Source organism: Vipera ursinii, assembly GCF_947247035.1.
Source record: "Vipera ursinii genome assembly, chromosome: 2".
Classification (NCBI taxonomy): Eukaryota; Metazoa; Chordata; class Lepidosauria; order Squamata; family Viperidae; genus Vipera; species Vipera ursinii.
In genome coordinates, this window is record NC_139513.1 from 247,838,794 (window position 1) to 247,862,417 (window position 23,624).

The 23,624-nt window shown below is 35.3% G+C and overlaps 1 protein-coding gene across 2 annotated transcripts in view; it reads left to right on the plus strand.

The window, feature by feature from the left end:
* The window catches only part of EFNA5 (ephrin A5), a gene marked incomplete at both ends in the record, with an annotated part of 185,184 nt that overhangs the window by 129,360 nt on the left and 32,200 nt on the right, over window positions 1-23,624 (plus strand). For both annotated transcript variants that reach the window (XM_083351614.1, XM_083351615.1), the window contains one exon: window positions 22,328-22,620. In XM_083351614.1, the coding sequence (XP_083207740.1) occupies window positions 22,328-22,620 (293 nt within the window). The remainder of the gene's footprint in view (window positions 1-22,327; window positions 22,621-23,624) is intronic.

Consider the following 23,624-nt stretch of genomic DNA (forward strand, 5'->3'; position numbering starts at 1 on the left):
ATTATCTTCCAGTGGTTTTTTTTTCAAAACATCTTTTCCGAGACAAGAGCCTTCTTGTCAACAAATGGGGATCAAGCCAAAGTTTTGAAGCTTATCCACAATTTAACACAAATGTTGATCCAAACACTTTGTCTGATAACCCAGAATCTTATTATAGATTATTTCAGGTTGCTAACTTTCTACATACAGGTAGTCCTCGACTTATAACTACAATTGAGTCCTAAATTTATATTTATAAGTGCGAAATTTGTTAAGTGAGTTTTGCCCCATTTTATGACTTTTCTTGCCACATTTGTTATCTGAATTACTGCAGTTGTTAAGTCAGTAGCTTGGTTGTTAAGTAAATCTAGCTTCCCCATTGACTTTTCTTGTCAGAAGGTCACAAAAGGTGACCACATCACCCTGGGACACTGCATCCATCATAAATATGAATCAGTTTTCAAGCATCCGAATGTAAATTATGTGACCGTGGGGATGTTGCAACAATCATAAATGTGAAAAATGGTCATGAGTCACTTTTTTCGGTGCTGTTGTAACTTCAGACAGTCACTAAATGAACTGTTGTAAGTCGAGGACTACCTGTATAAGTAGATTTAGGCAAGAAAAACCAAATGCACAGGTGTAGTTGTCACCCGGCTCAGTAGTAGTACCGTAACTATAGAGGGATTTTGGAGTCCAAGTGGACAATCACTTAAATATGAGCCAGCATAGTTGCAGGCTGCATTAACAGAGGGATAGAATCAAGATCACATGAAGTGTTAATACCATTTTACAATGCCTTGGTAAGACCACACTTGGAATACTGCACCCTGTTTTAGTCACCACAATGTAAAAAAGATGTTGAGGCTCTAGAAAGAGTGTAGAGAAGAGCAACAAAGATGATTAGGGAACTGGAGGCTAAAACATATAAAGAACGGTTGCTGGCATTGGGTATGCTTAGTTTAATGAAAAGAACGACAAGGGGGGACATGGTAGCAGTGTTCCGATATCTCAGGGGCCGCCACAAAGAAGAGGGAGTCAAGCTATTCTCCAAAGCACCTGAAGCCAAGCCAAGCCAAGAAGCAATGGATGTCTCATTAAATATATTTCATATACAGTGCACTTCTTTTCTGCTTTCATTGAGCTAAACCATTTGAAACAGTTTTGCAACATATTTGAGATATGTGGCAATATCTCAAAATATGGTGATACCAACTATGTCAAGGAAAACCATTTCAGCATTAATCAGTGGTTTATAAAGGCAAAAAAATATTAGGCAATAATTTTTCTTGAGTGCCTCCTGCCCACACCCCGAATCTCCCAAATTTGGAAAAATAGTGTAATGTTTATATAATACTTTATTACTACAGTTTTTAGCAAACAAAACACAATATATTTTTAATAACAAGTAAATAATAATAATAATAATAATAATAATAATAATAGAAGAAGAAGAAGAAGAAGAAGAAGAAGAAGAAGAAGAAGAAGAAGAAGAAGAAGAAGAAGAAGAAGAAGAAGAAGAAGAAGAAGAAGAAGTAGTAGTAGTAGTAGTTGGAAGGGACCTTGGAGGTCATCTAGTCCAACTCCCTGCTAAGGCAGGAAACCCTATACCATTTCAGACAAATGGCTGTCCAGTCTCTTCTTAAAAACTTCCAGTGTTGGAGCATTCACCGCTTCTGGAGGCAGGTTGTTCCACTGGTTAATTGTTCTAACTGTCAGGAAGTTTCTCCTTAGTTCTAGGTTGCTTCTCTCTTTGACTAGTTTCCATCCGTTGCTTCTAGTCCTGCTTTCAGGAGCTTTGGAGAATAGCTTGACTCCCTCTTCTTTGTGGCGGCCCCTGAGATATTGGAACACTGCTATCATGTCACCCCTCACTCTTCTCTTCATTAAACTACACATACCCAATTCCAGCAACCGTTCCCTATATGTTTTAGCCTCCAGTCCCCCAATCATCTTTGTTGCTCTTCTCTGTACTCTTTCTAGAGTCTCGACATCTTTTTTACATCGTGGTGACCAAAACTGGATGCAGTATTCCAGGTGTGGCCTTACCAAGGCATTGTAAAGTGGTATTAGTACTTCACGTGATCTTGATTCTATTCCTCTGTTAATGCAGCTTAGCACTGTGTTGGCTTTTTTGGCAGCTGCAGCACACTGCTGGCTCATATTTAAGTGATTGTCCACTAGGACTCCGAGATCCCTCTCACAGTTACTACTATCGACCAAGGTACCACCTATACTATACCTCTGGATTTGATTTTTCCTGCCTAAATGCAGAACCTTACTTTTTTCACAATTGAATTTCATTTTGTTAGATAGTGCGCAGTGTTCGAGTCTGTCCAGATCCTCCTGTATCTTAAGCCTATCTTCTGGAGTATTGGCTATTCCTGCCAGGTTGGTGTAATCTGCAAATTTGATGAGTTTCCCATCTATCCCCTCATCTAAATCGTTGATGAAGATGTTGAAGAGCACTGGGCCCAGAACAGAGCCCTGGGGCACCCCACTACACACTTCCTTCCATGTAGATGCAGTTCCATTGAGGACCACATGCTGAGTACGGCCTGTCAGCCAGCGACGAATCCATCTGGTGGTGATGCTATCTAACCCACATTTTTCTATCGTATCAAGTAGTAGGTTGTAATCTACTTAATCAAATGCCTTACTGAAGTCCAAGTAAAGTATATCTACAGCATTCCTCTGGTCTGCTAGTTTTGTCACTTGGTCAAAGAATGTAATAAGGTTTGTCTGGCATGATCCGTTTTTGACAAACCCATGTTGGCTTTTAGTGATAACTTTGTTCGCATCAAGGTGTTCGCTGATTTATAGCTAAAATATGATATGAACCTGAACATACAGGAAAAATCCAGTCTATGGAAAATGCATCAAAATGATCTCAACAAAGTTTCAGCTTTTCAGATTCTGGCCTTGACTTTTGGGCCATTGTGGTGTATTTTTCTTACAATCGTAACACCTTTTTTGTATGACAATGTGGATGGTTCATTAGAGACAAAACTTTCTATCAATTGTAAAATAATGACCAGTTATTATTAATGGAGTAAGTGATTTATTTAATGCTTATATGCTAAATTTGTCCCTTTTTAAGAAGAAAACCTGGAATGCAGAAAAATAAATAAATATAGATCCACTGCGTACGGCCTTGGAGATATCTTACTCAGTTTTACTCTTTGACAAAGAACAAGGATTTCTATCCCTTATCAAAGCCCATACTTAATCACTTAAATTACATTTGAAATGAAACCATTCTTGTAGGGAAATTGAATCAAACCAAAATTAAGTCACTTATTTGCATGAACATTGCCAACTCTTTAAATGGATTCCTAGCATTTTGGTTTAGTAAATATACAGATTTCAAGGTCTAAGGTCATAATTCTAGAATAAGGATTTCCAAAATCGTATGTTTTAGGAATGCCATATTTAAATTATATGTTGTTAGAATTTCAACAAGGAAATATCAAGATGTGAAACTTCTTGAGCAGAGTTCAAGCTGTTTTCTATTAGCTATGCGAACATATTTGAGGGAATTTCAATGTGCACTGTTGTGTTAGCGCATTACTTGCTTACAACAGAATCTGCTTTTGTATATGTAAACAAACATATAGTACAGTTTTTCTGGATTCTTTTAACTCAGGGAAAAAATTGGAATGACATCTCTCTAGAAGAGAGGTGCTTACAAAAGAGACACATATTAAGAACAAATTACTTATATACTTTCTTTTTAATGAGTAAGATTTTAGTCAAGTTTTCAATAAATCAGACTAGTAAGCTTTCTGTTTGACCATTGCTAAGAAATCTCATTATTTGTATATGTCTGTGAGATGTTATTGAATCAATTTGTGTTATAACCACTCAAGGATAGTTCACAATTGTTTATGAGTGTATATAAGGGGAACTGTGAGAGAACAAAAGCAAAAGCTTACAATATTTTATAGCACAGAGGTTTTTCTGCTTAATTTGTGGCATAGATAATCTCACAAATACTCATAAAATTGTAGCTAAGTTAGAATCAGTACTAGAATTATCTACTATCACTTTACAAATCAATCTTTCTGTGCCAGGCATTGAGCTAAATGAGGTTCTGAAAAGGTCTTTATGTTATCTGATTGGCAAAAGAGAATGATGAAGAATGTAATAGCTTGTTGGAGGAAATTCTGTTGAAAGACACTGACTTGACACTCTAGCAAAGGCCTTCTGCAGAATAAGTCACAGGCAAAACTATTGATGGGCAGTTAATTAGAACCTGATAATTTGTTTAATTCTCTTGCAAGGTAATTGTAATGGTTTATATACAACTTCAGGTGGTGATCTGAAGTATGCCTTTTTTTATAGTTTTAAGTAAGTAATACTTAATCCAAGTAATAGGTAAGCCAGTTCTGATAAAATAGTTCTGGAAATGCTCTTAGGAGCAGTCAGATATAGTGGTGTGGTGTGGTGTGTATTTAAGAATTGTCATATTGTTTTGGTGAAAGTACTAGTTAAGTTCCCACTTCCCACCTTTCCTCAGGGGAAAAAAAAACCCTGTTTCTTCCTTTGGTAATTAGTTCATAAAGAAGTGTGTGGCTTGTGAGGGTTTCTATAATACCATCTTTCTGATAAGCTGTTTTCTGTATTTCTTATAATAGTTTAACAACCACATTTTAATTATCTAAAATGATTTAAAACCATAATTTCAAAATTAATAGAATTAACTAGAACTGAAACATCACTGGTGTCTGAATATTTATTATTTGAGTCATCAGCAATAAAACAAATTTTTGTTTTGCTTTGAAAATATGCTTATTTTCCATCAATCCCTTCCAGTGTTCATCACAGAGTAATTATTCAAATGGATACTAACAAAATAATCAATAATATGAGCCAACATAATAGAAAAATACATTAGGCCTAGATTAAAATAATCTATGCGCTTAGTATGTTCCATTCTAGAAAAATAATCTGAAGTGTGACTGAACATAGAATTTCACTTATCTTTGCTAAGGTAATCAAAAGGAATATGCATGAGGAGAATCTGAAACATTATTTTCCAATAAATGAATAACTTTGTACTTTGAAAATGTGCAAGCCTGGATAGCCTGCTTTGATAAATCACTGTGGCCTCTGTTATGATGGTTCTGAATGGATGCAGATGCTAACTGGACCAAAGTGATGGCTTTTAGAGTTCATTGGGGATCACGTGGGGGGGGGGAAAGAAAAAAGAAAGAAAGCAATTTGCCCTGAAAGAAATGAAGAAAATTTCCATTACCAAATTGCTCTGAGCTCTAACAGCAAGGAGAAACTACTGATTTTCTTAAATCTCTCTGTTTTTGTGAAGGATTTGGTGAAGGAGGGAGGAAGAGAGGCCGTTGCTTGCATGCCATCTATGAGCTAGGGCAGAGAGTGTAATGTCTAAAGGATTTCTCTTTAAAATAAGCAGGGCTTCTAACAGTCTATGTAAAAGTGTCAGGATAATTTTGTCTTATATGCTGAATTTAATTTTATTTCTGGCAATAAATTAACATAGAGCATATCAGGATAAAGCTGTTTGCTTGTATCCCACCAAATAGCCAAAAAGCCATTTTGCCTTCCCCCCCCCCATAATTTTAAAAAGTGTCTTATTAAGGCTGCAGTCCTGTATTCATTTCTTAGGAGCAAGTTCCTTTGAGTTCAGAAGTCTAGTTGGGAATGAACGTATGTAGAATTTAATGTTCATGATGTCATGGAAATAATAATTTCCAATTGTTTGATGCCCTGCTACTATCCTAGTTAACCATACAGTGATAAGAAAATACCCAATATTTATTTTGCAATTCTAAATCAATAAACATTTAATCTAATGTGGGGCCTTCTAGCAAACAGGCTGAATGACAGACCCCTAACCTAAACTCTTATGCTAACAAATATACAAATATAACTATGTCATGTTTTCCATGGGGAAATCTCCGGAAGTAACACTTTTATTAAAGCTTCATCTAACAGTCATGGATGTACTTACAATTTTTTTAGTCTACAGATAGTCTAACTTAAACCATCATTAAATTGGAATGACTGTATATATCAGGGGTGTCAAACTGCCAGCTTGTGGGCCGGACGCATCATCTGGAAGTGGCGCCCATCCCATCGCCAGCAATGGCAAAACTGTCATATGTTGCGCAATGTCACGTGACATTGCGAGTTTGACATGTATGATATATAGTATACAATGTATAGGATAAGCCAGTGGTGGGAATCAGGCAGTTTGCACCACTTCGGCAGAACCGGTAGCTAATTTTTTTGTTGCCCAGGCCCAGAATGGACTTCTGGAAGTGGCATCCACACAGAGAACCGGTTGTTCACATATTTGAATCCACCACTGGGATAAGCCAATAAATATAGGTGCACTTAATACATACACTGCTTCTACCACAAGCATGCAGAATACAAATTTGCTTGTCCCATGAGAAGTCTGCTTAAGTTAAAATTGGTCTTTGAGTGATTTCTGCTTTCTGTAATCTACTACTGTCCTTATCATAGGTTACAAAACAAATGTCAGCTGTGTTTATTTAAATACAAGATCACTTGTAATGCTAGATCAGGGTTTAAAGCCCTCCGATTCATAATCATCTGTGTAGACAACATGCTATTAAGTTATGTTAAATGTTATTTGTTTTTTATTAATAGAATGTATACATTGTTTCTCTGCAAGGTATACAAGATTATTTAGCACCCCAAGATACATGTAATGTAAACAGCATTCTCAGTACAAAGATGTCATTTATGTTGCTGCCTGATGAGATCCATATTGTTGAATAATATGTAAATGATAATGTTTCTCATATTGAAGGATAAAGCAACAAGATATGTTTTTATGAAATTGACACCATAATTTTTGTTGAATATTATTTTGCATTCAAAAGAATACATGTACTTTTCTTCTGTAAGGGAAAAAAAGCTTTAATAGAAAGATGAAGTCATTACAGTATAGCCAGAAAATAGAAAGAGTAAAGTATAACAAAAAAATAACGAGGCAAGACTCAAAATAGGTTTCCTCTGTTTGAAGTTTTTCTTGCAAGGAGCAGCTGAAATTACAGTAGCTATGATGAGTTAAATAGCATTAAATAACAACTATATAGGAAATCTTTATTAAAATATTTTATTAATTTTATTGATTGCTTGATTATATGAATTATAACTCCATTTGGTTATGTTTATTATAAAAATTGATATATTACAAAAGGTAAATACATTCTTTGGAGTTTAGAAGTATTCTACTGATGTCATGTGCTTTGGTCTCTTTTATCCTGTGAATTTTCTTACCCTTCATTTTCAGAGCTGATTAGGTGTGAGTAGAGTTTTCAAACTTCAATCAGTTTTATCCGTGGCTTTGATATAGAGAATGACTGTTAATATTAGCACAGGAATATCATTGCATCATATTCACTAGTACAGCCAATACAGAAAATACAAAACACCATATTGATGTAACCTTGATAAAAGGCTATTTCCTCTGTTTCTTTAATTATTTTTAGAATTTGTATTCTTGGTTATTTTGTAATTCAGGGGTCTCCAATCCCTGGTCTGTGGACTGGTACTGGGTCGCGGCATGTCAACAACCAGTCTGCACAAACAAGCAACGCCCCATCAACTTTTGTCGTTATAATGTTGTGTCCACAACAAAATGATTTCTTATAGTCAAGTCTCAATTTGTGTTTAAAACTTGAGCTACAATATTTTTTATATCTGCATGGTAAAAAACTAGAGCTATTTGCTTTACCTTTTATGTTTGTTGATTTTATTTAGACTAATACTTTTATTTGAGTTGTATTTATTTTTTTTGCAAAGATTTAATTCTCATCTGCAACTTTTATTTTAAAAAAGCTTATTAAGTCGTTGTTTAAAAAGCAAGACGAACTGTTCAACAGTGACAATTTATTCATTAATATTCTTCTTATTCCCTCTTCTACCTTTGTGTGTTATTTTTAAAACACACAAAGCTGATACATTGCCAGGGCAAGCAATAGTCTAGAGTTGCCATCTTTATTTCTTAAAAACATCTAGATTGAAAACTGGCACAATAAACTTTCTTTAAAAAAAAATAATGATTGCATGGCAGCATTCCAGTGCTTTGTTTGGAAGTATGTCTATTTGCCAGGAAAAGGACACAGGGATGGTAGGTAGAGCGTATGGGAAGAGAGGGAAATGGCATTCTGATAAATGCTTTGTAACTGCTTTTATTTCTGTGGCAACTATTGTAACATTTTCTCAAAATCCCAAATATAAAACTATTGTACCTCTTGTGGTTAAGATTTCCAAATAAACTATCTGCTCCTGTAAACACATTTTATGAACAGTAATTGTGACAGTATCCCCTCACCATTTCTTTAAAAATAAGAAAAAAGAAGAAATGCTTTGGTTAATTACAAAATAGTTACAGGCTTTGTTCATATAGAAATCCCTTTAACATTTGAAAGAAGAACTATAATGAGATCTGGAATTCATTCTGTTCTGTATCCTCATAAAGGGAGGGAAAACCCTTGGATGCTATTTTTGCCTACAGGCTGCTGAGAACTGATTATTCTTCTAATCAGAGCCGCTACAATCAGGGGAGACAATTAGCTAGGTTAGGTCTCTGCTGATTTCTCATATGGCCCTTAGCATCAGATGGCCTTGAGCACTCTTGAATCATGCCCAACAAGTGTCCCTGTAGTCTGTATTCAGCTCCACCTGCTGTCATTAATATTCTTTTTATCCGTAAGGGGGTTGATTTTGCGTATTCTTATTTATTTATATAAAATTCAGCTTACAAGAATTTGCCACCTTCAGTAGATACAGTATTCTAGAATTGACAGTAACAGATTAGTTTAAGCATCTGACTTGTGCTATACATTTCATAATCTGAAATGTGTGATATATATATATATCTGAGCTGTCTTTTTTTCTTTTTTCTTTTTTAATGATTTAAATAGCATGTACTTAGTTTAAAATATACTGTAGAAAACAGGGATTAACAGTTGCAGCCTAAGAGATTTGCAGAGATAAAATATGTACTCCTGTGAGGTCCTACACATACTACCACTTTGAGACAAGAGAGATATTATTCTACATAGTAGTTGCAACCATGGAGTTATAGAGGTGGGTGCATGGGATCATCTGAGCTTATTGAAACCAAAGGAAATGCATAGATATGTCTGAGAGATAAAGCATTTTTCCTCCTTCCTATTTACTGAAACATTTCTTTTTTCATTATCTTTTATCAAATAGCCACATAGCAATGATAAATCAAGCTGTAGTGCTACATTATTTTATCCGGTTGTCCCTCACATTGGGTCCTCTTCAGAATATTGCCAAAACCCACAAATAAGAATATCTACATTTCACTCCTACTATTCAGCACTAGCTTCTAGTCAAGCTCTTCAGCACTAGCATCTTCTCACAGGCTGTTTATGATGTTGCCTTTTTCCCCTTGATGCCAGATAGAAGGAATATGTACAGATAATACCATATTTTGGCAGTTTAGTCTGAAAATATTGTGACTTCCAATTATTATTATTTTACTTTCATTGTTCCAAAGTAATCCTTCTTGTAATGCCTTGAAATTGAATATGTGGCTGGATATCCAACAGTCAATTTCACATTCTGTTATGTAATAGTGTCACTTTGCACATTGTTGTGCTGTTTAGTTGATGTCAAGAATGAACATGTTTTTGGATGCATGACTATTTCAACAGGTTTCATTTGTGAGGGTACATGGTACATAGGGATCCTGACTCTGGGTGAGACCAAATGATAGGTTCAACATGTGAAGTTAATTGGTCCTGAGGTAGTGGATAAATTGCATGCATATTCATGTACATATCAGGGTCTTTTGTATCTGTTCTTCTCCAGTTTGTGCCTCCTATTTGTTAAAATATGGGCTCCCATACATGTTGGCAGAACTTGATAATCAGATTACTAATACCTTCTTATCCATCTAACAGTAAAATTGTGTATACAAATGTTTGAGCAAAGATCTGTACTCCTTCATATTTCGATTGGACTAACATCTGTGGTTGTACTGGATAAGTCAGCGTAGCTGAACAAGGAAAGTAAATCTGGCTTTTACTTTTCTACATACAAAAATAACAAAAACAAAAACTTCCAACCTCCAAGATTGTTTAAGAAGAAAACACTTTTTTTTTGAGGAAAAACACTATTTCCATATGAATTTCAAATTAAAGGAGATTTAACTTTCAAATAACACTTTGCTTTTTTTTTTCTTTAGTTGGTTAGTTCTAGCTGAATTAAAGAAGTATAAACAGATTTTCTTTTCATGCAGAATAATTCTCCCAGCTTATGTTAGGCAACAAAAACCCAACTTCTCAGGATCTTGGCATTTTGCAAAATTAAGCATTAGAATCATTCTTAAGAGCAATTTTTAGTTCGGGAGATGTTCCGTTGTGTTTCTTTTTTAAACTAGGTTTAAAAAAGATTAGGTGGATGAAAGTCCACTCCATTTTCTCTTCAGAAATACGCTACATATTTCTTTTATATAGCAACCTTCTAAACCTTAAATCATGTTACACTGCTCAATGGTTCTTAATCAACAGATTGAAGTATATATTTACCTTTTATTGTGAACTACTTAGAAATTAGAAGACAGCAATATTTCCAAGGTGAATCTACTGTATGTCTAATATATGTAGAAGTAGCTCTTAAAGCATCCTGTCATCTTCATGTTATATGGTTGTTGCCATAACTTTAAAAAAGAAATATAATGGCTATTGTATTGTATGTACTTTGGAAATAATTGGGGGGGAGACTTTTGTTGTAAACATTGAACTCCCCTCCTTCTTCCAAAAAACTATTCAAGCTGGATTTATTCATCACATAAAAAGGCTGACAATTTGAGACTATTATTAGAATATGTAGTTTTAATACTAAAATTGCTTTCGTTGTATTTTAAGTCTGTTAAAAATAATTGATGGCAAGCTAAATTTTCTAGTCTAGTCTCTAAGTAGCAAACCTAAAAAATTACATAAGCAGTATACGATCTAATTAAATTGGGTTTTTTATTACAGTAGATATATTTTATTAACTTTTGGAAATGTTAGTCATATAAAGAAGTTCTATGTAATTAAAAGATATAATACTTCAGTATAATGCTTTAAAGAAAAGACTTTCAGAAGGGTTTATTGGCAATAAGAAACATCTGTGGAATCCAAAATACAAAAGGGGTGGAGCTTTCATCACCATGTCTCCAATGCAAATTTCATCATAACCCTAATGCTTTGCCCCCATCGTTTGCTGACCCATGTAGGTAAACCTTTTATTCTGTCTTTCAAAGCTTTATTTTCCTTTGGCGTTCTTAAAATGATTGCATTTGAGAACTACTGTATTGGGATTTTGCCTAATCTCCTTTTATTGGTGAGAAGTACACATACAACAGGATTGTCTTCTCATTCCCTATAGTTGATTTGTGTTTAGCATGTGCGATTATGTGCAATATTTAGCATGTGCAGTCAGGCAAAATTATGAGCTTGATTGTTTGAAAAAACATATAAATAAAGAATAGAACATAGTTCTGGTCTGAGCAAGGAAGAAACCAGAATTGCTGGTTACCACATACAACTAACAAATAATGTTCTCTTTAGTTTTCTACAGGCAAATAGGTTGAGCAGGTTGCAGCAGCACACTTGCTATTGTTGCATTATATGGCAAGAATAAGGCAGTGAAAAACTAAATGTAAGCTCATAGAAATGTTCATAAAACATTTCCCATTAAATTCAACTGATTGTCATTCATCGATAATGTTTAAAAGAAAATGAAAGTAAAATTACAAAAGGGTGATAGCATTTGTATTGAGAGAAGCTACTTTCAGAAAAACAAAGTGATTTTCAGTCTGTCTCTATCAATCACTGTGAATATCAGTTTTCTGAGAATGAAAAGTAAGACCTTTCTTCAGATGTGCCCTTGTTCACCATATCTATTAATGGATGTCAGTGAATGCCTCAGGTCATGGTTAGCAAATGGATGTCAGTGAATGCCTCAGGTCATGGTCCTAGCTGCATTCCATCAAACCTGCTGATCTGTAATTTTTGAGTCAGATAAAACATGGTTAACACATCTTACATGATTCAGATCTGCTTTATTTAACAGAATATACATAAATGCCTTTAAAAATCATTTTTTTCTTTTACTAAAATATGTAACAAATACATTTTAAGTCTGTTAGAAATAATTAATGACAAGTTAAGTTTTCTAGTCTAGGCTCTAAATAGCAAACCTAAAAAAATGGCATAAGCATTGTTTTTTTAAAATTACAGTAAATATATTTTATTAACTTTTGGAAATGTTGGTCATGTATAGAAGTTCCATGTACTTAAAAGATATAATACTTTAGTATAATGCTTTAAATACTATTTCCCAGAACATTACCAAATCAAATAGCCTCTGCTGCCTTTAATTCCTTGCTAGAATATCAGCTTTGCAAATCTGAAAATCAAATCTTTTCAAAGCTGATGCATTAATTTATACATTAGGTAAAGGTAAAGGTTCCCCCGCACATGCATGCTAGTTGTTTCCGACTCTAGGGGCCAGTGCTCAGTGCATTTGTCCAAGGACGTCTCCGTGGTCATGTGGCCGGCATGACTAGACGCCAAAGGCGCACGGAACGCTGTTACCTTCCCACCGTAGTGTTCCCTATTTTTCTACTTGCATTTTTACGTGCTTTCGAACTGCTAGGTTGGCAAAAGCTGGGACGAGTAACAGGCGCTCACTCTGCTATGCGGCACTTGGGATTCGACCCGCCAAACTGCTGACCTTCTGATCGACAAGCTCAGCATCCTAACCCACTGAGCCACCGCATCCCTTATTTATACATTATTGTACCTTAAAACTGCATGTTCTAGAACAGGGGTGTCAAACTCAACTTCACTGAGGGCCGCATCAGCATTGAGGTTGCCCTCAGGGGGCCGGGTGGGTATGGCCAGGGTGGGTGTGGCCTACTGGGTGGGCATGGCTAGAGTGCATATGGCCTGCTGGGTGGGCGTGGCCAGCTCTACATTGTTTGCATCAAGAGTGCCTATGGGGGCATGAGCAGGAGTGGGACAGATCTGAGGGTCTCTGGCAGGAGGAGGGTCTCTGGGCCAGGGCCAAGGCAGTGGGGGCCGTTCCCTCACTGTTTCCAGGATGGCTTCGCAGGCCACATGAAACCACTTTGCGGGCCGGATCCGGCCCCCAGGCCTTGTGTTTGACATGTCTGTTCTAGAATGTGTTAGACATTAATTTGGGAGTCTCTGGCTTTAAAAATTTACAAAAATTTACAGTAAATTAGAGAAGAGACAGATTAAATCTGTGTAATATTTTCTATATGGCCTAAACTGGAAGAAAAAAGAACATGAAACAGTGACATCACCATGAAACAGATTAATATTATCCAGAGTTTTGCCATTGTCCTTTATATGGGGAACTCATCAAATTTGCAGACGACACCAAGCTGGCAGGAATAGCCAATACTCCAGAAGATAGGCTTAAAATACAGAAGGATCTGGACAGACTCGAACACTGGGCACTATCTAACAAAATGAAATTCAATGGTGAAAAAAGTAAGGTTCTACATTTAGGCAGGAAAAATCAAATGCATAGGTATAGTATAGGTGGTACCTTGCTCAATAGTAGTAACTGTGAGAGGGATCTCGGAGTCTTAGTAGACAGTCACTTCAATATGAGCCAGCAGTGTGCTGCAGCTGCCAAAAAAGCCAACACAGTGCTAGGCTGCATTAACAGAGGGATAGAATCAAGATCAAGTGAAGTACTAATACCACTTTACCATGCTTTGGTGAGGCCACACCTGGAATACTGCATCCAGTTTTGGTCACCACGATGTAAAAAAGATGTCGAGACTCTGGAAAGGGTACAGAGAAGAGCAACAAAGATGATTAGGGGGCTGGAAGCTAAAACATATAGGGAACGGTTGCTGGAATTGGGTATGTGTAGTTTAATGAAGAGAAGGGTGAGGGGTGACATGATAGCAGTATTCCAATATCTCAGGGGCTACCACAAAGAAGAGGGAGTCAAGCTATTCTCCAAAGCACCTGAAAGCAGGACAAGAAGCAACGGATGGAAACTAGTCAAGGAGAGAAGCAACCTAGAACTAAGGAGAAACTTCCTGACAGTTAGAACAATTAACCAGTGGAACAACCTGCCTCCAGAGGTGGTGAATGCTCCAACACTGGAGGTTTTTAAGAAGAGACTGGACAGCCATTTGCCTGAAATGGTATAAGGTTTCCTCCCTGAGCAGGGGGTTGGACTAGATGACCTCCAAGGTCCCTTCCAACTTTATTATTATTATTATTATTATTATTATTATTATTATTATTATTATTATTATTATTATATTGAGTCAATTTTGTGAATTGGACACCAAATGTAACAATTAGGGCTAATGATTAAGGAAGTATTTCAATATCTGTAAATTATGTGGTCAAAGAAGCTGATACAATTTGGACTGTTACCCTTATATCAACTGGTGACAGACTAAAGATCCCTGGCTGACTTTAATAGCTGCTGGGAAGAGATACCTGCAGTTTATGAGACTCAGTATAAAGTTCAGTTGATAAGTTTAATTGATGCCTTTGACAGAGTAAGAACTTTTCTTGTACAATTGCCCACACCTTTTCTTTCCTTACTACTTGCAAAGTTAAATGCCTACAGCAATGGAAAATCAATACTGCTAGATGGAAGATCCTACTTCAGGGATTAAAACTGTGGAGTCATTTTGAGAATTTAAGGATAAGAGTCTCATCTCTGGACTTGGTGCTGTGACATGTTGCACAGCATGAATATTGCCCTCTTTCTATATTATCTTGAAGACTCTTGAAATTCCACATCCTAGACAAGCATGCTATTCTTAACATTGGAGCAAGAATTTCCACAGGAATAAATTTATGTATACTTCCTCTAAAGGATGGCTGTCCAGCGTATGCATTCTATTCCAAAGTTCAGTTTTATCAAAATGAAAAGAAAGTAATAAGAGGAAACATTAAAAGAATAAAGAAGTTGCAATATTAAATTAAGTGGCACTAAAAAGGCTGGATTTATAAATGGCAAATGATGTTGATGTTTGTGTATTTTATGAAAATGCTAAGTAGTTTTATGACTGTTCTATTTTTGTACGTTTCCTTCTTTTTCTTAGCGTAAGCTATAATGCAAGAGACCACTGTATAAAAATCACAGCCTTTATAATTTAAGAAATAGATCTACATTTTTGAAAGGTGACAGCGTGCAGATATGGTCTTAAAACCATTATATTGAGCTTTATGCTCTGGTTTACATTTTGCATGCCATCTCAGACTGCAAATTGTCCATTAAGTTACAAGATTCTGATGGAGATATATTTAGAATTAGGCAGTTGAGTACTGATTTGTTTTTCTGTTCAAACTAAGCTGCTTTTTGGGTTGAGATGTATAAATTGTTCCTATTTCTTAGGGCTTTTTTCTTCCAACCAATTCCTTAAATAGCTGAAAGGTTTTGTCAAAGTAGGGTGTGATAAATGGTGTCAACCAGCAGGACCATATGTGAGGCAGGAAGTGGCGCATTTTGTTAACACGTGGTTTAATCGGAGGTCGAATTCATACTACCTGCTTGGTGAACTTTTTAAAAACTGTATACTAGATGTTCCACAAATAACCTTTATGAAACAAATTTTTATTAAAGTAATGAAACCAAACAAAACCAAGCTCAGAGACCACCAAGAACTCCAAAATGCTTTCATTATCTCGCTGGTCTCAAAAGGACGGAGCCATTGCTCAGGCAGCATATTCTCATATCAGCCTGTTAGCAGTTATCTTAACTAATACAATAAGGCATAAAACAATACCCTAATCAAGGAACTACCAACGAGAATCACCAGAGTCCACCAACATTGGTAGTGTGGCTACTGCGTATAAAGAGGGAACAAATCCCATATTCTCTAGCACTGGTTATGCTACCTAGTCATGTAATGAAACCAAACAACCAAGCTCAGAGACCACCAAAAGCTCCAAAATGCTTTCATTATCTCACTGGTCTCAAAAGGACGGAGCCATTGCTTAGGCAACATGTTCTCATATCAGCCTGTTAGTAGTTCTCTTAAAACACTACAATATCTAATCATACTGCTAATCTATCTATAGGATGTCAAATTTGGGGAAAATTAAGCTAAACTGTGCCATATGTTTTAATGTGTGTGCTTGTTTTGTGTTCTTGATTTTTTGCTTTATTTTAAAGTTTTAGTAATATGAAAATATATCTTTGTTTCAAGTATATCTAAAGATGAAGATTTGTGAAATAAGTTATTGCTACATTTTTCTTCCATAGCTGTGGCTTGTCCATTCAGATCTATGAAGCATTCTGTAGAAGAGCTTGATGTTAAAGCCATGGCTTTTTGGTATAAATTTAAAATAAGAAGGAAGATTCTATGCAAGCGTAATCCACTTATTTTAGTCTATTAAGAGACAGCAATGCCAAGTTCTATCAACTCTTGCAGGGACCTGATTCTACTCAGCTGTATAATAGTGATGGCAGTTGGCCAATCAGAGCAACAGATTAGGAGTGACCTTTGGGAGTTTTGTTCCAACAGAGTGAGTGACAGAAAAAAGTCAGAGAAGTTACAGTAATAAGCTTCGTTGCCTGATTTGTAATGATCAACAAAAATATATCTTGGCTTCTTATAGAAGCCTAACGATTACAGAGCAGGTACATCTCTATGTCTGGACTGTATTTTATTTTGATCAGCTGCAGCATAACAGAGACAGGTAATTATCATAATCTGGCAATTAGCCTGACATTCTTTCCCTAAGTTTAATTATCCAGATAAATAGTAATTGAATACCGAGGGTTTAACGACAAAAGGAAGACATTTTCCCCTGTCTTAGACATTGCTTTCCAGGTTTGAATATGATTGTTATATCATTATTATTTTCACAATGTGCCATATTATTTTACTTGCAGAAGTACTTTTCTGAATATTGTTAAACTTAAACAAGAAAACCTAAAGATCCAGGCTCTTCCTATCTTAAATTAATTGCTTTAGTCTGCTTGATTTCCAAGTAAAGTTAAGCTCTTATACAATACATTTTTCTTCTTCTATATCATGGGTGTCAAACTTGCCATGTCACGTGACGTGTCATGACATATCGTGATTCTTTTTGCATTGCCAGCAATGGGGTGGGCATGGCTTCAAACATAAATTTGAGGAAAAGAGTGTACAAATTTGAAAAAAAGCATAAAACAATTAATAGCTATTTCTGAATAATGATTTAGCATAATGTAACTTTCAAAGATGGAACCAAGCACTATTTTTGCAATGACTGTAAATAATTTTATATTTCAATAGTATCTGGTGAGTAATTACGTAAGAAAGAATAGTGAGGCGGGAAATCTAATTAATGCAAATTAATTAATGATTCAGAATAAGGATGAATTTAAGTCCAGAATTCAGTTTGGATAATATTTTACTGTGCATATTGGTTGGTTGGTGACTTTGAATTCATGAACTCTGCAAGTACTATACTGTATCACTAGGAATTATTTATGAGTGGTTAAATGTTGATTTATACATTAAAGTAAGGCCTATTTAGTTGTAGGCTGGAAAAAGTACAGCCAGCCACTAGAGGGCAACAAAATATATAGTAATGAATCTTTTCTGCTCTCTAGTGATCATACATATTTTTGCATCACAGTACTAGTGGCTCTAAGAAAATTATAATTTAGGAATAATAATATTTCACTTAATTAATAATTTGGTCACATTAGAAATGATACCAGGATATCATGCAAAGCTGCTATTGCAGTTAACTTCTTCCGTACTCTGGACACCACTGTTTTTCATCATCTTGTAATTTTACAATTTTATCCAATGCACAGACCTGTGTGTATATGTCTAATAAATAAAAATATAGTTGTTTTGCATCTGCAGTGTAGCATTTTAGTTATTAAATCTTCTGTCATCCTAAATAAGTTGATCTATGTGGGTTTAAAACACTGTTATCTATCTATGGAACTTTCAAATCTATCTTTGACTGTTATTTTCCCCCTATTTTATTCTCACAGATAGTGAACATCAGCTCATTGTGGTGGTTTGAATATGTGCCAATGAGTTAAATTAGGTTCTTGTCTATAATGCAGATTATCTGCAGAAGGAGAAAATCTGCTACAAAAGTGGAAAATAGGGGATGCTCCTTTCAATTAGAAATTCTAAGCGTTGAATTTTAAAATGCAAAGGTGATTCAGATATATTTGATTTGTATGGAAAAGATGCAAGCAGGAGCTATAGTATTTTTCCCCCAGCTATGTGATAATGAACACTTACTTGTCTTGTTACACTTCTTTGAATGCCACAATTTTATGGCATTTCTTTTTTTAAAGAGAATAATATGAAAGGGATTAATAGACACAAAATGTTGCAACATTCTGAATAGTTAAAGAAATCCCCTCTTGAATATTCAGCCAATATAATTAAAGTCCTGATTTGCCTTTACATCAGAAGTACTATACAGTTATGAAAAAAGGCACACAATACTGATTTTGCATACATACTAGTTTGGAAGAGGTAATGCAGATTGTTTTGTTTTTAATTTACTTGCACAGTTCTTTAGGAATGTTTTCAAATATATTAGTAATTTAGTGTACACATGTCTGTATAGCAGTTCACATTTTTATGGTATAAACCTATGCCTGCCATACAGTACTCTTGTACCCAGTGTTACAGTTTAAAAATTGGTGTCACTAGTGTGTGAATATGCTGAACCAGTATCTGGAAGCAACGATGGGGTTTTGAGAATTAATAAAGTGATACTGAATCCTGATAGGGTAAACTGGAGTAGTAGGGGTGAGAGCTCATGCATTCAGTCATTGAGATTTTGAGATTCAGTCATTGAGATTTGTACATGATGTTGGTCTAAGAAATAACAGGTACCTAATTTGGGGGAGGGGGAATAATGTCATCACTGTCACTGCACTATGAGTTTCATACCTAGGAGCATCAACCTTCACTTTGTATTCCAGTTATATCCTTGGAATAAAAGGACAACCTAGCTACTAATACATTCTGTGTGGGACCACATTAGCACTTAGTCTCAAGTTCACCTGGTGCAGAATGCAGCAGCTGAATTGCTGAACTATTCTGGCTTCCATTTAGTTACCAAGCAAGGTCCTGGTTTTTGGTTATGACGTACAAGATGGGGAATCAGAAGAACTGTTAGACCTTCACTGTTATAAATGTGGTCAGTGACAGAGATAAATCGGTGGTGAAAGGGGAAAGGGAATGAGGAGAGATACTACCACATGTGGCAAGAATTGCCTTCTTCCATCTGGCAGATGCTTGTGGCAAGGTGGTGCTTGTGCTCATAAAAGAGGAGGGCCTGCTACAATAGCTTTAAGAAGCTCACTGAAAATATACTTTTTTATCCAGTCATCCCTAGAATGAATGTTAAATATTTTTTCAACCATTACTTTTTTAATGAATATGGTTTATTTTTGTTGACTCTTATTTACTATGGTGTTATATTTTTAGCTGTTTTTATTGTAAAGTAGTCTGAGATGCTTTGCCGTATGAGGTAGAGAATAATAGAATGTGCATCAAAACAATTTATTTCACGTAACACTTTTATAGAGAGTTATTGGAGAGCTGTGTTGAGGTCTATTGGGAATATTATAAAAAAAAACACCTGCCTGTCTTTGTGTGAGTGTCCCCAGATGAGATGAGGGCAGAGAACAAGAGTTAAGCATTTACTATATCTTTCAAAAAAGAGAGGCTTTTTTGTCTAATTTGTAAAATAGAACCACTGGGAATAGAACAGCACACAGTACCTATGACCACAATTGAGCCCAAAATTTCTGCTGTTAAGCAAAACAGTTGTTAAGTGAGTTTTGCTCCATTTTAGGACTTTCCTTGCTACAGTTGTTAAGTGAATCACTGCAGTTAGTAACATGGTTGTTAAGTGAATCTGGCTTCCCTATTGCCTTTGCTTGTCAGAAGGTTGCAAAAGGTGATCACATGACTCCAGGACACTACAACCGTCATAAATATGAACTGGCTGCCAAGCATCCAAATTTTGATCACATGACCATGGGGATGCTGCTACAGTTATAAGTGTGAAAAATATAGGTCACTTTTTTCAGTTCCATTAAATGAATGGTTGTAAGTAGAGAATTACCCATAGTCCTTGACTTACAACCATTCATTTAGTGACAATTCAGAGTTGCAACAGACCTATAAAAAGTGACTTACAACTGGTCTTTGCACATACAACTGCTGGAACATCTACTGCAATTTGGTTGCTTACAAACTAGTGTGTATTTATGATGGCTGCCATGCCCTGGGGTCGTGTAATTGCAATTTGTGACCTTCTCAGCTGGCTTCCAACAAGCAAAGTCAATGCAGGAAGCTGGATTCACGTAATGTCCATGGCAAAAAGTTTTCTAAAATTAGATGCAGTCAATTGATGGCTCATTATCTACTGCATCACTTAGCAATGGAACCTGTCATCCCAATTGTAGTCATAAGTTGAGGACTCACAAAAACAAATGGCAATATTTGAGAAAGAGAATTAATAAGAAATGGTTTATACACAACCATAAAGTAGGGCAGAAAGATTATCTGAACTACTTTTTTTTTTGAAAGAGAGAAAGAGAAGTAAGTGATACTGGGAGTTACAGTGATGAAAAACTCTTATGTCTAATTTGCATTAATATTTAAGACAAAATAAATCCATATATTAATAATAATAATAATAATAATAATAATAATAATAATAATAATAATAATAATAATAATAATAATAATAATAATAATTTTATTTGTATACCGCCCTTCTCCCGAAGGACTCAGGGCGGTGAACAGGGTGTACCTCGACAGAATTAGAGTTTATCTCGACTTTCTTTCTGTACCACAAGCAACTGTTGTTAAAACCTGTTTTTTCAAAAGCAAAATAATGATAAAGGTTGAATAGGTTTCTCTGCATATATCCTTGGAGAAGGCTGTATTATTATTGCTTTTCTTCTCAAATTAAATAGAAGGATCCAGTTGGCAGATTTCAGATCCATTAGGTACTTAAACTATATGCCTCAGGTGACAACGATCATTATAGTTAAATATGTCACATTGTCTTTATTACTCTCTGTGCACTTGACAGATAGCCTGCTGTCAAGGAATAGAAGCCACAGATAATGATATAGCAGTGATGACCAGTATATATAGAGAGAGAAGAATTGTGTCGGCAAAAAATAAATAAATTATATCTATATTTTCTCTATTTATATGCCATCCATGGTATGTGCAATATATGACTTTCAAATAATCTGCTTTTCAGAAAAATAGAATACCATAATATGCCTCTTATATACTCGTTATTATAGAAAACAAAATAGCTTCTGTATTGTAGGTAAAATATGTGGCACAATCATAATCTCTTGGCTAATTGTGTTTACATTTGATTAGTGTATTCCAGTGCGTTGTCTAGTTTTTAGATGTGCTTGATAAATTTGATAAATATTCCAAGAATATGTCACCTTAATTTTTAATGACTCCCCATGTTCATATGCAAATAATTACCATATTACCAAGTTAGATTCAAGTGCAATTTGTATGTTAAAAGAATTTCTTGATCCATTTACAAATTCAACCTGCAGTATACCAAACCACTAAGAGTTTGAAATGAATTGTTTTAGCTTTACCCAAGCACCATTATAATGACAGCAAAACCAGCCTTACAATTGTTGCAACTAATACTGCTGCTGATAACAAAAGTGCACTGGTAAAAGTGCCTTGTACTACCTTTCTCATCTGGCTCTCATTCCAAACTGTCAGGTGAGTGCTGATAATTCATAGCCTGGAACTCTTTTATCTGAACAGCAGTATCTCTTCTCTGTACTTGGCAATGGAATTATATTGCTTTTTCAAAAAATATTTCAAAGGCATACCAGAGTTTTCTTGGATCTTAACTCTTGCCAGCTGTAAGGAGAAAGTCAAGATGAGTGAGTGTTGTAGCAAATGCATGTTCTTGCAATTAGCTTGGGTTGTGATACAAAAAAATACATCCCCATTTGTTGGCATATACTTTACTCGAAATATACTTTACATATATTCCAACCCTAATCCATGTTTAATTAAAACAAAACCTTATAGAACCAAAGATTCACTTCTGAAGTAAACAGATTGGGGAAATAAATTATTGCACGGATTTAGAAGCAACTGTATAAGGATGAAGGATCTGACTGTGTTTTTTAAAGGACAGTTAATTCAAAACAACTGATCAAATTATGACTTAAGTTGTCTGTAGGAAAAAAAGTTTCATATGGTCAAGATGTAATATATATTTTAGAAAAATCTGAGTTGTTTTTTTCTTGATTTTATTTTTAGATTCCAGCGAGGAGATTATCATATTGATGTCTGCATCAATGACTATTTGGATGTATTCTGTCCTCATTATGAGGATTCTGTGCCAGAAGATAAGACTGAACGGTATATACTTTACATGGTGAACTTTGATGGCTACAGCTCCTGTGATCATACCTCCAAAGGATTCAAGAGATGGGAGTGCAACCGACCTCATTCTCCCAATGGACCATTGAAGTTCTCAGAAAAATTCCAACTCTTTACTCCCTTCTCATTAGGATTTGAATTCAGGCCAGGCCGGGAATATTTCTACATCTGTGAGTATACAGAGATTTAACACTTATAAATCAGGAGACCAGGATGATTTTGCTCCTTTGCAGTGGATACATTTTTATGTTCTGAAGAGGTGCCTAATTAGATTCTGTAAATCACCATGGGTTTGGAGAATGTACATATCTAGTTGTATCCATAGGAAATAAATGAGCTCTTGAGTTATTAACAAGGGCTTCCCTCCCGACTCTGTCCCCATGCTGCTACAACAGAATTATTATAGCATTGTTTTTCATATGTGGGAATCACATGCAGTGGACTTCTTTTGTTTTAGTAAAAATAGACACTTAAACACTGTGAAAACAGAAAAAGTGACCTGAAAATACACAAAACCCACAAGAAAGAACTTTTGATATCATTCTCCTTCAAAGATTTTCTTGTTCTATTGTATAGTTTCAGAACAGAGCTGGATAAAACAGTACAGTCCATTACTTAAACAAAAATTTATTTGAGCAATATCATTATTGTTTAATTTAATAGTTATTAAATTCATTTTCATTTAAATTAGTTCTTAGTATGGAAATATTATGACAGTATGGAAATACACTATGTACAGACAAATGGCATAGAAATAGATAGTATGGAAATACTTCATAACTCATTTAAGATGACAGAAACCACACTGGCCAAAAACAATGAAAGAATCATTTCAGATTTATAAGATTCTTTTGTTTTTCAAATTTTATGCTGAAATGCCCTTGGTGCCACTAAATAATATCAGTGAAAAAACCATAACCTTATTTGCACCAATGCTGCAAGCCTGCAGTATTGAATACAACCACAGTCTTCTTAAGGCTGAATTGTCTTTTAACTCATTGAGCTTTGAGCTATTCTTGAGCTTAAAGGAAATACAAAATACAGTTGGAGCAAATTTCCAAGTAAATTACCAAGAAAGAATCTATACACATGCATTAGTAAATCACCATGTGGTAAAATAGGGAGCTAATAAGTTTTAAAATGAAATAAAAAATAAATAATGCACGCTAGAAAA